The 14804-nt window shown below is 49.2% G+C and overlaps 1 protein-coding gene across 24 annotated transcripts in view; it reads right to left on the reverse strand.

Moving 5' to 3' along the window:
• Nucleotides 1-14804, reverse strand: part of SH3KBP1 (SH3 domain containing kinase binding protein 1) — a 378310-nt gene that overhangs the window by 40531 nt on the left and 322975 nt on the right. For 19 of the 24 annotated variants that reach the window (XM_070067164.2, XM_070067168.2, XM_089324878.1 and 16 more), the window contains one exon: nucleotides 1605-1690. In XM_070067164.2, the coding sequence (XP_069923265.1) occupies nucleotides 1605-1690 (86 nt within the window). Of the gene's footprint in view, nucleotides 1-1604; nucleotides 1927-1950; nucleotides 2037-10098; nucleotides 10294-14804 lie in introns of those variants that run through there. The other 5 variants (XM_089324883.1, XM_089324885.1, XM_089324886.1 and 2 more) reach the window with 5 other exon arrangements.

Here is a 14804-nt window from a genome sequence, read left to right on the forward strand (position 1 = left end):
CCCTTGAACCAGATCAAAAGCTACAGCAGGCTAGAGTTTCTGTTAGCATCGCATCAGCCCAAGCCATCAGGCTGTGCTTCCTGACTGGGCTGCTCAAAGGCTGGATGAGGATGTGAACCAGCTTCCTGGAAACAGCGCAAGTCCTTTTGGCATTTATAGCCTCAATGGCACATCCTATCCCCTAGCCTCATTGAGATGAGACCAGATACTGCAGCTCAGCAGTTGCAGACATGCGAATCTATTAGTGGGTTTGGGAAAAAAAATAGCACCCAAACGGCCAAATAATGCCAGGAGGGGAAAATGCTCATGTCAGGTGCTCTAGTGCTCTTATAAGGCTTGCCAACTGTCAGACATCTGCTTCTAAATTGAGTGGCCAACACAGATGATGCTGGAAATCTATCTGCCATGTCAAATCAATCCCTGGTAGCAGTTGCCAGAGGTTAGGGAAAGGGGTGAGCAGGAGGGAGGTGGATATGGTTATAAAAGAGCAACACAAGGGATCCTGTTGGTGAAGGCAGTGTTCTGCATCCGGACTGTAGTGGTAGAGACACAAATCTAAACGTGAGATACAATTTCAGAATTAAACAGACATGTGCACAAGTATGAACAAAACTGGAGAAATCTGAGTAAGACTGGTGAATCTCAATGTCAGTATCCTGGCTGTGACACTATACCAGAGTCCTGTGTGATGTTACCACTGAGGGGGAAGGGGGAAAGGGTACACAGACCACTCTGCATTATTTCTTACAACTTACGTGAATCTACAAAGACCTCAAAATAACACGCTTAATTACAACCAGGCCAGTGCAAATGGAGCCTTCTACAATATACAGAATATGAGAGAACACTAGCTTATAACCCCAATAGGTACAAAGGAAAGACATAAACCTTCAACAAGAAGATTTAGTCCCTGAACGTGAACTTCCAAGAGGGGCCATCACCCAGGTCTGACTGCCATGGCCTCACCCTCACCCACGCACACCCTCAAAAGGACCTCTGACTTCTACTTACCCAGGGAGATTTTAGCCCCTCTCCCAGTTAACACATGGTGGTATCTTGACCTTGGAAAATCTCACTTATGTTGTGAACACCTACCATACCAAGTCTGTCTGTCTGCCTCTCTCACTCAGTAAATCTTTCAAATAAATAAATAAATAAATCTTAAAAAAAAAAAAAAAACAAAAACCTCCAAGTCAAAACAGTCAGTGCTGCATCTCCAATGAACCCTGCCATTCCACATTTGTACCCATTCACCTTTTTACACTAACTACATTAAATCACCGGAGGAAAAAGAAAGAACCTAAGTGCGAAGGCCCTCCTTTCACAAAAGGCTTATGTACTCATCATTTCTTTTCACTACACCGTGCAAGGAATTTCTTCTGAGATCAGGGAAGGGAGAAAATCCCCAACATCCTGTTGCAACGTGGGCGCCACCATCACCTCCCCTCTTTACAAAAGCGCAACACCTGCAGCAGAGCAGGGGCCAACAGCCTGCACTGTACGGCTTGCACGAGCTCTCGCCGTGCTCCCTGAAGGGGCGAAGCAGGGCTCTGCAGTCCTCCTCTAGCCCTGCCAAGAGAAGCCCAAACGCCACCCTTACTCACCAATATCATTGCTGCGGTCTGAGAGCTCCTTGTCCAGGATGCCGGAGAGCGCACTGCCCACCAGATCAATCTTTGCACCGTCACCCCTACATGAAAACACAAATCCAAACATTTAAGAATCGGTGTGTGTCCTTGTCATCCTGTCAGCCTTCTGGCTGCACACACGTTAAGGAGCGTGCTGGAAGTGGTGGGGGTGGCACTGTCGCCTGTGTAGGAGCCAGAGGGAATCAGGAACTGTCCAGCCACACAGGCCGTGGTATAAACTGGCCAGGAGACCGGAGGGGCCCTTTCTCCCAGACACATTTTCAAAGATGGCTATTTTAATAACAACTGTTCACCAATGCACCTCTAGCCACAAAGCCTCTCGCTGGGTACACAGGGTGCGACGTAGGGCTTGCTCCCGCCCCATGGCCAAATAAGCACTGGCAGACTGGGAGCTTCCCTTTTAAGGCACAAGGAATTTAGCCAATGCTGCCTGTCAAAGGTCAGCTACTTTTAACCTTGAGAAAAAGGTTTTCTGGCCTGGAGCTGGGGCATCAGCCAGGCTGTTGACAGGCACAAGGTGTCAAGTTGAGATCTGGCAGCCTGAAAGCTGGCACGGGGGCACAGACCTGTAAAATTAGACAGCTCCTGGGTGGGTGCCCCCGTGCCCATCAGGACACGAGTGACTTCCCTCAGAATCCGGGCTAGGAGCAGCCCTCTGAGATGGGAACAGGGCTCGTGCCTCCTGTGCACGAACAACTGTTTCCTCCCAACTACTCCAAAGGCTGCGATGGCAGCAAATGGGAAAGGATCCTTGCCCATAAAATGGGAGGGAGAAGCTGAGCAGTTGTTCCCAGCAAAGCAACAGAAATAGTCCATCTCCCAGCTCCTGAAGGTCACCGTGGCTTCAAGCTGATCTACATGAGTGACAGATTCACTCAACAAGCACTTGTCAAATAAGCACTGTGCTGGGGGTACTGAGAGGGCCAAGCGAGGGGGCAGCGACTCTGGGCTAAACAAGACAGACAGACAACCACAAGTCCACATGGCACAGGCTATGTAAGACATACTGTATCAGAGGCCTGTGGGAAGAAAGACAGGGTCAGTGCAGGCGATCTGCATGATGGAGGGAGGGGACACACAGAGGAGGTGACCATAGAGGCAGGTCTTGGAGGAAAAGGGAGAGAGGACACATCTGTAAGGGCATGACAGAACAAGGACTCAAGTGTAGATGAGGGTGCCTGTGTGGCAAAGGGTCTAACGACCCCACTGAGAGACAGGAGGAGAAAGGCTGGCAAGGTTGATGTGGGTTAGACCATGCTGGGCCAGGCTCAGGGCTCAGTTTGTCCTGGATGCAATGAGGGTGGCGGTGATGGTGTAGGGAAGTTACAGCAGGAGACCAACAAACCTAGAGGTCAGGATGGGGTGTGAGTGACAATGAATGAGAAGTGTATGGGTTATATGCAAATACTGCACCATTTAATATAAGGGACTCTGTCCAGCATGTTTGGATTTTGGCAAGTGTAATCTCTTGAATGGAATATTCTAGAAATTCTGAATTAGTAGGAAAGCATTTTCATTTTTAATAAAAGTCTTCCTTTCCTCAGAGGTAAAGGAGTCGATTCTTGAAGACCTTTGTGGATTGCCATTTGGTAGCCTCAGAGCCTGAAAGTTTTGGTGCTGTCATTCTCCAGACTAATAGACTGGACTCAAGTCAGCCTCACCACCAGACAGTCCTGTCGTTTTGGGGACACACCAAAGACCAGAAGTTACAAGAACATGTGTCCTCTCCTGGGAGGGAGGCCACGGAAGCAGTGAGCTACACTCTGTGAGCCTTTGGTTTTTTCATTTTTGGTCGGGGTAAGATGGTTTGAGCCAACACCCCGGTATGCAGCTGGGGAGTCAATCCGAAGGGCTGTTGGTGGGGGAGGGGTTTTGCTCACGAGCTAATCGTGCATAAGTCAGAACCAGCTGGCTGAACACGTGGTTTAGCTGTGCATTTCACTAACTGCCAACCTCATGGTTCTTGTTTCCCTCTTTGATTTGACAGCTGGAAGCTTCCAGTCAAACACGAGCCTGCATGGGGGCCCTACAGAGGACTCTGTCGTGTGTTACTGTGATCATCTACCCTTGGCTTCTACTACTTTTCTACCCTTATTTTCCATTTTGTCACACTCAACTACTTTATATTCTTTTATATATACTTTATTTTCTTTTTTCAATTTTTAAAGTTATTTGATTTCTAATTGACAAATAATTGCATAGATCTGTGGGTTACTATGTGGTGTTTTGAGACATGTACACATCGGGAAATAACTAAACCAGGCTCATTGGCCTGTCAGCTCAAATGATTTTTCACTTCTTTGTGGTAAGAATACTTCTGAGATCTTCTCTGCTTTTTTAAAAGGCATGCTGCTATTAACTGTAGCCACCTGCCGTGCAACACAGGACCAGAACCCATTCTGTGCACCTGACACTTCGGGCCCTTTGCCCATGCAGCCCCATCCCAGATCCCAGCCTCTGGGAAGCACCAGTCTTCTCTCTACTTCTAGGACTTGAGTCATTCCAACTGCACACGTGACACCGTGCAGCACTTGCCCTCCTGACGGCTTTATTTCACTTAGCATGATGCGGATTTTTGAAAGTTACAACAACTGCTTTGTGGGACGCGCTGGTCAAATGAAGAACTGTCAAAGAACAGGGTATACAAGCATGTCAACTGCATTTACACTGTTCGTCTGCTGTGACCAGTCCTAGGAGTCTGTGTTAGAAACAGGCTGCAATGCCCATCAGGGTTGTGTGCCCTGATGCCCTTATCAGTGCTATTTGTAGTATTAGTAATGAAGAGAAGCTAAAAACAACTGCAATCTCTTGTGAACATGGGATAAAATGACGACTATCTGATGGACTTTTATATCACCATGAAAATGTTGTTGATAAATGGTCTGTTCTAACAAGAATGAGTGCTTGTGTTACACAGTTAAGCGAAAAAGGCAGGTTAAAACAACACCTGCAGCAATGCCATAGATCCATGTGACCTCCTGATGTAACAGGCACAGTTTTTTTTTTTTTTTTAAAGACTGGAAGGATTTGTATTTCCAGTGGTAATTCCCGGGTGGTCTGACACGTGACTCCGACCACTCAGCTCAGCACACAGTATACGGCAGGGCTTCAAAACACACCTGTGGAATTCATGAACATTTGCCACATTCTCTGCATAGAGCTATGCGAGCTTCAGTACGTTCACACCTTGTAAAACTGACATAAACCGAACCATAGTGTACACAGGAAAAAAGAGAAGAAGGAACAGGCCCAAAATGCTAATAGTGGTTGTCTCCGGGACAACACGACAGACTACAGATGCAGTTTTCCTGCCTTTTAAAGTTGACTTTTAAGCCAGTCTCAAAATGACAAATATGTTTTCTCTGCTTGGTGGTAACTAATATAGAGTACTTAAAAAAAAAAAAGTAACATATCTGCGTGAAATTGACACCTGAAATATGATTGTTGTTTGCAGCCCTTGTCTATACTCCGGAGGAACAGTGGTCATTCTACTAACTACTGGTTGAATTCTTTATTTAGTGGAGGATTAAGCCTGTGATCATAAAACAAATTCAAAATATGTCATCAGAAAAACTAAAAAGAAAAATAAGAAAGGAAGGAGAAGGGAGGGTGGGAGCGAGAAAGGGAGGGAGGGAGGGAGGGAAGTATCATTATGTTCTTATGACTATAAATATGAGGGGCTGGTGTTGTGGGGTAGCAGCTAAAGCTGCTGCCTACAAGGCCGGTATCCCACAGTGGGTGCCAGTTTGTGTCCTGGCTGCTCCCCTTCCAATTCAGCTCCCTGCTGATGGCCTGGGAAAGCAGCGGAAGATGGCCAAGTACTTGGGCCCCGTACCCATGTGGGAGAGCCAGATGAAGCTCCTGGCTCCTGGCTCAGACCCTGCTGTTGTGGCCATCTAGGGAGTGAACCAGCAGATGGCAGATCTCTCTCTCTTTCTATCTCTTCCGTTCTATAACTCTGACTTTCAGATAAACAATAGATCTTTTAAAAACTGCATATAGGAAATACATAAACTGTTTCCTTTATATAACTAAATTTTAAAAATTAAAAAAATGATTAGAGACACAATTCAGGCAGCTCACGCTCACACTTTCTCTCCAGGAGTATCATGGTCTGTCATGGAGGTACATGGCGATTGCCCAGCCCCTGTCCCACAAACTCTCCCCCGAGAATCACCCTGACCACGGGTATCTCGTGCAATCATTTCACTTGGAAGTCCGCTTGGGTGGGGGAGTCAGGCATCCTAGACTTTGACGTCCCAGTGAGGTGTACTCTATCTAAGCCGGCTGCTCCCCACCTGTGTGACCTTGGCCAAGTCACTTCACCTCTGTGGAACTGGAGTGCTTCATCAACAAGATGCTGGGTAGGCTAGCTTGACTAGGAGCACCTCTTAGGGGGCCTTGCACAGCTTTCATTCTGTGACTTCAACAGCTGACAAATGGTGGAGCCCAGGATGGCATTGGGGTACAGCGGGCCCAGTGAGATGTGGGCAAATTCTAGGATGTTCCTTTGCTTCCCAATTTTCCTGACTGGTAAAATCTGAAATGCCATTCCTTCCCACTCTAATTCAGCCAATGTGGCTCCCCCTTGAGCACTCAGAGAGCCACCTGTCTTCTCGGTGCCTGTGGCCAATGCTCATCACAGCATTTCACACTCACATGGACCTAGTGATCTTCTCCACTCTCTCTTCAGGGGAGCTTTGTCATGTTTTCCCTTCCAGTGCAATGCCTGACACATGTAGAATTACCAAAGAAAAAGTTTTCCTTCAACTCAGTGGGTCAGCAAACACTGAGACTTTTCTGGGTCTTACACACCTTAGGAAACAGCCACTTGGTACAGTCTGTTCTCAATCCCATGTCTAAGCTCTTGTTTTAGTCCATCTGGGCTGCCTTAACAAAATCCCACAAACCGAGTGGTTCATAAACAAGAGTCTTGGAGGCCGGAAGTGCAAGCTCAAGGCACTGGCAGGGTCAGTGTGGGGTGAAGGTCTGTTTTGTGGTCCACAGATGAACCTTCTCATTGCCTTTCCCCATGATGGAAGGGCTGGTCTCTTTTATAAGGGCACTCATCATTATGAAAGGGCACCACTCACCTCCCAAAGGCCCTGCCTCTTAATCCATCACCTTGGGAGTGAGGACTACAACATGAGGGGTCTTTAAAACATTCGTGGAAAATGTGTGCTACAAAAAAAAAACACTATGCAGGGATTTCAAAATGTTCATTTTCCATGAATTTGTAAGTCTCTCATCTGAATGTGGGCGTGACCTAAACATTCATTCTCACGGCATCTTCATTCTTAAAGCACTTCTTACACTTCAGTAATGGGTCAACAATTTTGAAATGAAAACCGAATTCTTACCGATCCTCAAGTACACATATGTCTGTTATGGACTGAATTGGGTCATCTCGCCCAGAATTTTTACGTTGAAACCCTAGTGCCCCCAGTACTCTAGAATGCGACTATACTTGATGAGGCCATTGGGTGGACCGTAATCCAATCTGGTATCCTTCTAAGAAGAAATTTGGATAGTCAGAAACACCAGGGATGTGAACACACAGAGGGAAGAGCGTGTGAGGGAGAGTGTGTGGGCCAGGGGCCGGGCAATCGCCATGTACCTCCTCTCCAGATTCTAAAGCACCGGCCACATTTTGGCGGGAAGGAGCCCTGATCCCTCAGGCCAAGAGCCAGATATAGGCTTCAGCTGAAATGATCTATCCAAGGCCAGAAGCCAGTCTATTTTGAAAACAAGGTAGGTGTAGTTTAAAAAAGGTTCCGATCCTTCCAAGGAGGGAAGCTGCAGCTGGTGTTTTGACAGTGCTCAGACTGTGGGTGTGCAGGCATTTTACAATGTCTATTTGTAAGTGCCTTTCACTGTATTTATAGTCTCTTCCAACAATGCTAATGAATTTCAGTTCTGAACAATCCCCGAGTTTCTGCAGTTCTCCAAAGCACGTGTCTGAAGTCGCTGATGACCAATGAGGATGCAGTCGCCCATGCTTCCCATTCTCCCCGACACGAGAGTTTGATTTCAGCGGAAAAGATGCTATTGATCCCCAAGAAAGAGATAAAGGCCCATACTTTTGTAATTTACCAGCTCTTGTGAGTGTTTTTGTCTGCTGAGTCTCTCTGCTCTCAGCTGTTCCATAAAAGAACACAGGGGTAGGCAGGCAACACACAATACCATATACCCAAAGACATCAGAGCAACGTTGCCCTGGCTCATTTCCGACTTTTAAATCAAAATCATGCCATTCTCGTGTGTTTTTCTGAACAGTTTTCATTATGGACCCCACGTGTGATTTGCATAGGCAACCCCTTGCTTTCCTGGACAGGGGGTCTAAATCACAGAAAGGGGACCAAGCCAAGCAGAAGCAGAACTTACACTCCGATAGCAGCAACAGCAGTCGCTAACTGCTACGGAACAGCTAGGGCTCAGGCACTGGAATACACACCTCTCATCAGTGAGTCTTCTATCCTCACAACCACTCCGTCAAGGTATATGCTGTGCCGGAGCACCCTTCAGGGAGGGTCTGTCGCCCCTGGCGCTCGGAGTGCTGTTAGCAAGCAGCCTCTGGTCTCAGCCACAGACCCCCTCCTCGGCTAGGACACACCCTTTCCAGGGTGCCCCCACATGCCATGGTATAAAGGTTCCAGCCATCTCAGCCCACATGGACAACTCGGATGGGCCATCTTGGTTCCAAAGGTCCCCAGGAATCTCGTCAAGGTTTCTTGAGCCTGTATCACAACCTGACGTCTCCCTCCATACAGTTCAGCTTCCTCCTCCCTTCCATGGGTATCGAACCCTAAAACAGGTCTTCATACTACACGCAGGCTCAGAGTGCTTCCTGGAGAATCCCACCTATGACAGATTTCTTCTGATTGTACAGATGAGGAAATTGGGGCTTGGTGTGATTAAGTCACTTGCCAATAAAAGGCAGCAAGAGTAGTAAAGTAGTAGGGTCCAGATTGGAGCCTACTAATTCCAGAACCCAAGTTCTCGACTACTTCTCAAAGCTGCTTATTCAGCCTTATGGTCGTGCAGGCTGGGGATCTGGCCATGGGGACAGCAAGTCATACAGGATGCCAGGTAGCCAGTGTCACCCTGCCAGATCTGGCTCCATGCCAGATGGGCAAATTGCCTTTGCTCCCTAAGCCAAAAAGCATTACTAATAAACAATAATCACAAAACCATCCTATCTGGAGGGGCTTGCTTGGATCTGACATGAGATGGGGCTCGTGCACAGTTGAGGACATGGAATAGGCACCATGTGCATACCTTGAGAACATGAGCCTGGCCAATGCCATGGCCCCATTTAGCCCAAGTTGGGACAGTTAAGCCAAGGCGTGGCATGGAAAAGGTGTGGAAGTACAGAGGAAGCCAAGGCAAGTGAGCAAACAAGCACATAAATAAGCAGCACTAGTGGCAGGAACGGAAAAGTCGCCACAAAGCACACACAGATCTCGGACGTGAGCGGACGCGAAGAGGAGGGAAAGCCCTGGATTCCTACTGGACCAGAGACTCCGAGCTGTGTGGTGACTTTGTGGCTGTGCCCCCTCTTCTCTCAAATACTGCAGATGCTTGGGCTTCAACTGCCTGGAAACTGTTACAGAGGCAAAGGAAAAACGAGGGAATGAAAGGGAAGGCGAAGAAACAGAAAAGCTCCACGGTTGGCGTGTGGGAAACCCCCCAGGCACATGCTCTGCATCCCATTTTTCACCTTTCAGTCCACTTGGGAGCTGTCAGCTCATAAGGAGGACGGCAGGTGTCGAGTGTGCAGACCACACAGAAGCCACCTGAACTGCCCTGGCTTCTTCCTGTCTCCAACCCCGCAACTCTGCCACCCCCTGCAGAACCCTAGGTCTCCTTGCTCGCCTGCACAGACCCTGCGCACTCTCATCCTGGAGGAGGCGGGGGCTAACACAAGCGAGCACTCCCCCCTGCTCTGCTGAGCTCATCTCTGACTAGTCAAGCCGGGCAGAGACTGCACAGTTGAAGCTTTTGTTCTATTACAGACAAGGGGCCCTGTGCTCCAAAGGTGAAAGTGATGTGCCCAAGAGCATGCAGCAGATTGGTGGCAGAGCTGGAACCAGATGGGAGGTTCCTGCTGTCCCGTGCAGCCTCTTCCCACCACGCTGGGTGGGTGGGGTAGGGGGGCGGCGCAATACTCACAGTGAGCGGCCACATGCACTCCTTTCCAATCAACTACCACCCGAGGACTCAGCCTGTCTGTGAAGACAGCAGATGTCCAACTAGTTAGTGGCTGCCCCAGGATGCCTGTCACTGCCCTTGCAGCTGGGATCCTTCCAGCAGGAAAGGACAAAGTGGGAGCAGCAGTAACCCACAGCCTCCTTCGCCCCTCAGATGGAGGGCAGGAGGAGCCTCTCTCCCTTTTCCCAGAAAACTACCCAAAGGCCTCACTGCTATCTGTGGAGTCCCCAGCTACCCACCTGGTGGCCAGAACCGTCCCAGGCATCACAGGCACTTTTGGAGCGCAAGAGTGGTCCTGTTTACATGCAACACAACCCAAGCGAGGCCAGGGGCACAACAGGCAGGATGAGAGCGGTTTCCTGGCAGCTCTCCTCCCGTGTCGCGCGGCCTCGTCCAGATGAACACAAACAAGCTTCACTATTTATAGATGGTGAAGACACGCTGGAAGGTGATAGGACAGTGCTTACTGACTTCCCCTCCAAATTTCTCTTCTTTGTGCAGACCAGCAAATGCACCTGCAAGCACGCTCTCTCCAGAGCCCGTCCAGGGCATGACAAGTGCCGCAAACCCCTAAGGCAAAAGGGCGAGGACTTCCGCAGACCTCAGCTGCAAGGCCCCAGCTTGGTATCTCAAAGAGGCGCAAGGGGCTTTAAAGATGCTGAGCCCAACACCTGGACGGTAGGAGGGAGGAGGGAGAACTTGCCATCATGAGACTCTGTGACAAGTCTGTGCAGAGCCACTTGGAGAAAGAGGTATTCAAATAGCCCATGGAAAGAGCAGGATCAAAACCGATTAGTACTCTGCCTGTGCGAGGCATTAATCCTTCCTGGGGTTGCCCTGCCCAATTCTGGCCATCAGCAGCAGGAAAAATCAATGTGACTCAGTCTGGGCTAAGGCTACATCCCATCACTACTGTTGGTTCTTGCCACCACAAACAAAACTCATTCTTCCATAGGTGGGAAGAAACAGAGACAGAAAACTATACCTGTAAATGCAATGAGGGCAGTGAGCACAGACAAGGTGCTTCCCCTGTATGTCCTGGGATTGCTCCTTAATCTACTGCCCTCCCTCTCTTTCCCGCCCTCCGTGCTCCTGACTCTGTGGCTGCTTCAGGGGGCTGCTCATGCTGTCACCCCTAGAGGCCGCTCCACGTGCCATCTGAGGATGTCCACAGGTCCACTCCCTCAGTGATCCCGATCACACTGGGGTCGCTCACTGGACATTTTCTAGGGAGGCGAAAAGGCACACACAGATGTGCCAAGTGCCTCTAAAGTGCTTTCTGCAGAGGAGAAAAGTGAGACTAGAGAGATGAGCGCCTTGCCCAGGGCCACGGACTGCATAAGGGGAGGGGTGGCGTGTCCAGTCTGGTGAGCCCAGCTCCACAGCCCAGGCAAGGAGTGAGCAGGCCTGGGATCTCCAGCAAAGGAATCATGCATGCGCACATGCACGCACACAGCAAGAAAGAGGTGGGAAGGGAGAACCTTTCTCCTAACTGAATCGTATCTCGTATCCATTTCCCATCTTTTGCCTCACCTAGGGCAAAAGACGCTTGGCTATCTGCTCGTTCTCTCTTCAACTCACCCCAAATCTGTCTCCTGCCTCTAATGATTCCACAAAAACTATTAAACCGGGATATCAAGGGCCAACTAGTGACCAGAGCCTGGGCCCCCGATCACCAGCAGGAAGAGCAGCAGCACTGGGAGCCTGTGAGAAATGGCAACTCTCAGCCTTAAGCTGGACCTAGTGAATGAGAAACTCGGGGGAGCAGCATTTGGCTTTTACCAAGCCCCTCAAGTGAGTGGGATGCACACCCAGATGTGAGACTCACCGACCAGAACGCCCTTCTTCTAACTTCCACACCGTCACACTCCTCCCACCCTAGTGCTTTCTGCACCTCTAAGCGGCAATTTCCCCACACTTGTCTCTACCACCTCCTCGCTTCTAACTTACAGGAGGGACTATAGCCATCCCCTGCTTGTAACTACCATCCATGAGCCTACCTCCAGCATTTCTAGCCAAGCCCTCTTGCAGCAATTCTCCAAAGACATGTCTTTACCCTGACTTGCAGAAACCAAGGGCAATGTTCAAAAATCACACACACCATCACTAGGAATCCTGAAAAGAACTTGAGACCATCTGAGTAACCTCAACTCAAAATGGTGGCCCAGCCACACAAGTGCCGCTTTACCTGGTGACTCAGGGAACACTTGGGTGCACCCACTAGCTTTCTCTTCCTCCGTTTTGATCAACTGACTAAGCAGTTTATACCTAGTAAGAAGAAAGAGGTCTCTTTAAATGCTTTCTTTTAGCGGATTTGGGTGCTGGATATGTCAGACTGATGAGTAGCTGGAAGCTTCTTTCACGCTAAGTTATAACCCCAGGGGCTTAAAGCAGCCAAGATGTCTTGGTCAATCTAAAGAGAAAATTAACTGCAGATGGTATGCTGTTTTCCAGAGAGGTGTCTGTCCCTCCCCAAGCACTTAGCTGGCAGTTGGCATGAGATGTTCACATTACCTTTGCCTCCGGCTAGAAAGCCTCAGAGCTCCCCACGCACCTACTTCCAGGTGTGGGTCTGAAGTCCAGTTTCAGCATCACAACACACGAGAGAAAAGGCCACTGCCACACACACTCCTGCTCACCCCACGTTCCGCTTCTCTCTGTGCCGCCCCCAGTGCTAACCCTAACCCTAACCCTAACCCTAACCCTAACCCTAACCCTAACCCCACGTTCTGCTTCTCTCTGCACTGTCCCCAGTGCTCCACCGTGCATTTGACATTTAAAACAAGGGGTCGTCCTCCAGAGGCACAGGTCTGGGAAGTCACTATGTGTCCCCCATCCTGGTGGCTACCACCCAACTGTCCATCTTCTAGGATCACTCCTCCAACATGTTTCCACATCCAAAGCCAACTGAAAGTGCTCTCTGGGAAATCTGGGACACAGTCCCCAACTCCCTCATATCTGGAACCTCCTCATGCAATGGCCCTCACACTGTCAGCCACACACAGCCAGCCAAACTGAAGGCTGCTAATTCTGCTCTGCCCAACACAAGATGGAGTCAGCAGGTTCTGTCTGGAGTCTGACCATTGCAACGTCAAGGTCACGTCTCCCACTAACTTTAAAAAGCTCCCTTCTCCTTTGAGGCTCATACCTCCTGCTACCGCACTGCTGAGCCCTTCTTAGCATGCTGTCATCAACTCTCAGAACACATGGGTTGCATCTGGGAAAACAGTGGCTCATAGAACCCATCTTCCCCACCCTAGCTCTGGCCATCTTCCCAAGCCTATGACAACCACATAGGTGATTCACTCACAGCACACCTTCAGCCTGATCCTTTCAACCCTTATGATCTTCATTCATTCATCAGTCACCTGCCCACCTGAATAGGCTCATATTCAGAACAGCCCGTCTCTACGGTGGTAGGCACCAGCCTCCACTTCTAATCGCCATCCCCTGGACTTCCATCCGGCTGCCAACTTCTCCCACTCTGTCCCGGCTCACCCCACTTCCTCCTGTGCTTTCCTTCCCCTCCACCCCAGATCATCTGTCTGTCACACTCGGCCCTGGACATCAGCCCCTCCTGTCCCCTGCTCTGCTAGTCACCTGCCCCTCCAACTAGGAGCTTCTGAGCTAGAACAGACACTGTGAAAGCAAAGGTCCTGCTCCGGCTTCCTTGTTTGTTGGGGAAGAGAAAGAAAAGCAACTATGCCTTAGGGCATGGGAGTTGGGGAAGAGTAGCAGCCTGTGCAGGTCTAGCCAGCTGGCTTCCACTGCTCTCCCTGTTGGATTTCTTTTCTTCTGAGGGCACACACCTGCTCTGCCCCTCAGGTTTCTGGCTTACTGCCGCCCACTGCATGAAATCAGCAGAGTTGAGGGCAGCCTGTTTCTCTCCAGAATTTCCTGGGATTTTTTCCCCCCTTTTGTCCCCTTCTCCCAAGTCAGTCATAGGACCTCTTGTCATAGAGGTATCTGAACTCATTTTTAGCAAATTGATAATGCAATTATTAAACATACAACAGCATTTAATCTTGTGTCTGTGGATGTCTATATACAAACATACCAAAGGGTTTATGTATAGGCAATCATTTGAAATATGAGGGGACTTTCAGAAGTTCATGGAAAATGCATATTATAAAAGAACCATGAATGGGATTCAAGTTTTATTCTACACCAAAATAAACTTTTTTTTTTCCCACAGGCAGAGTGGACAGTCAGAGAGAGACAGAGAGAAAGGTCTTCCTTTGCCGTTGGTTCACCCTCCAATGGCCTCCACGGCTGGTGCACTGCGCTGATCCAAAGCCAGGAGCCAGGTGCTTCTCCTGGTCTCGATGTGGGTGCAGGGCCCAAGCACTTGGGCCATCCTCCACTGCACTCCCGGGCCACAGCAGAGAGCTGGCCTGGGAGAGGGGCAACCGGGACAGAATCCGGCGCCCCGACCGGGACTAGAACCCGGTGTGCCCGCGCCACAGGCAGAGGATTAGCCTACTGAGCCACGGCGCCGGCCCCAAAATACTTATTTTTAAACTCCATTTTCCATGAACTTTTAGAAGTACCCTCATATTTTCATGTGAAAATATCAAGACAAGTGAGTACGTGTTATACTTTTGAGCCTCTATCTGCTCAAGTGTAAAAATCAGAGTGGACAGAATGTTCTCTGCACCAAAAATCCCTTAGTTACGTGGTAAACTGTACAAGGTGAGCAGATCCTGTCTTTGTACACCATGAAACAATAACCAAGGCACCTCCAAAGCACAGACCGAACCAGAGGCGACACTTGTGGCCTAGGTAAATCTCCTTTCATCACTCAAGTTTATTTTCCAATTTGTAAAATAGCTAATGCTATTTATAAAATTTTAAAATTTATTTGAAAGGCAGGCACGCACACATACAGAGACACAAAAACACAGAGAGAAAGATAAAGAGAAAAGAGAGAGAGAGAAAGAGAGAG

Source organism: Oryctolagus cuniculus, chromosome X (assembly GCF_051225735.1).
Source record: "Oryctolagus cuniculus isolate XC-2025 breed Fujian yellow rabbit chromosome X, ASM5122573v1, whole genome shotgun sequence".
NCBI lineage: Eukaryota > Metazoa > Chordata > Mammalia > Lagomorpha > Leporidae > Oryctolagus > Oryctolagus cuniculus.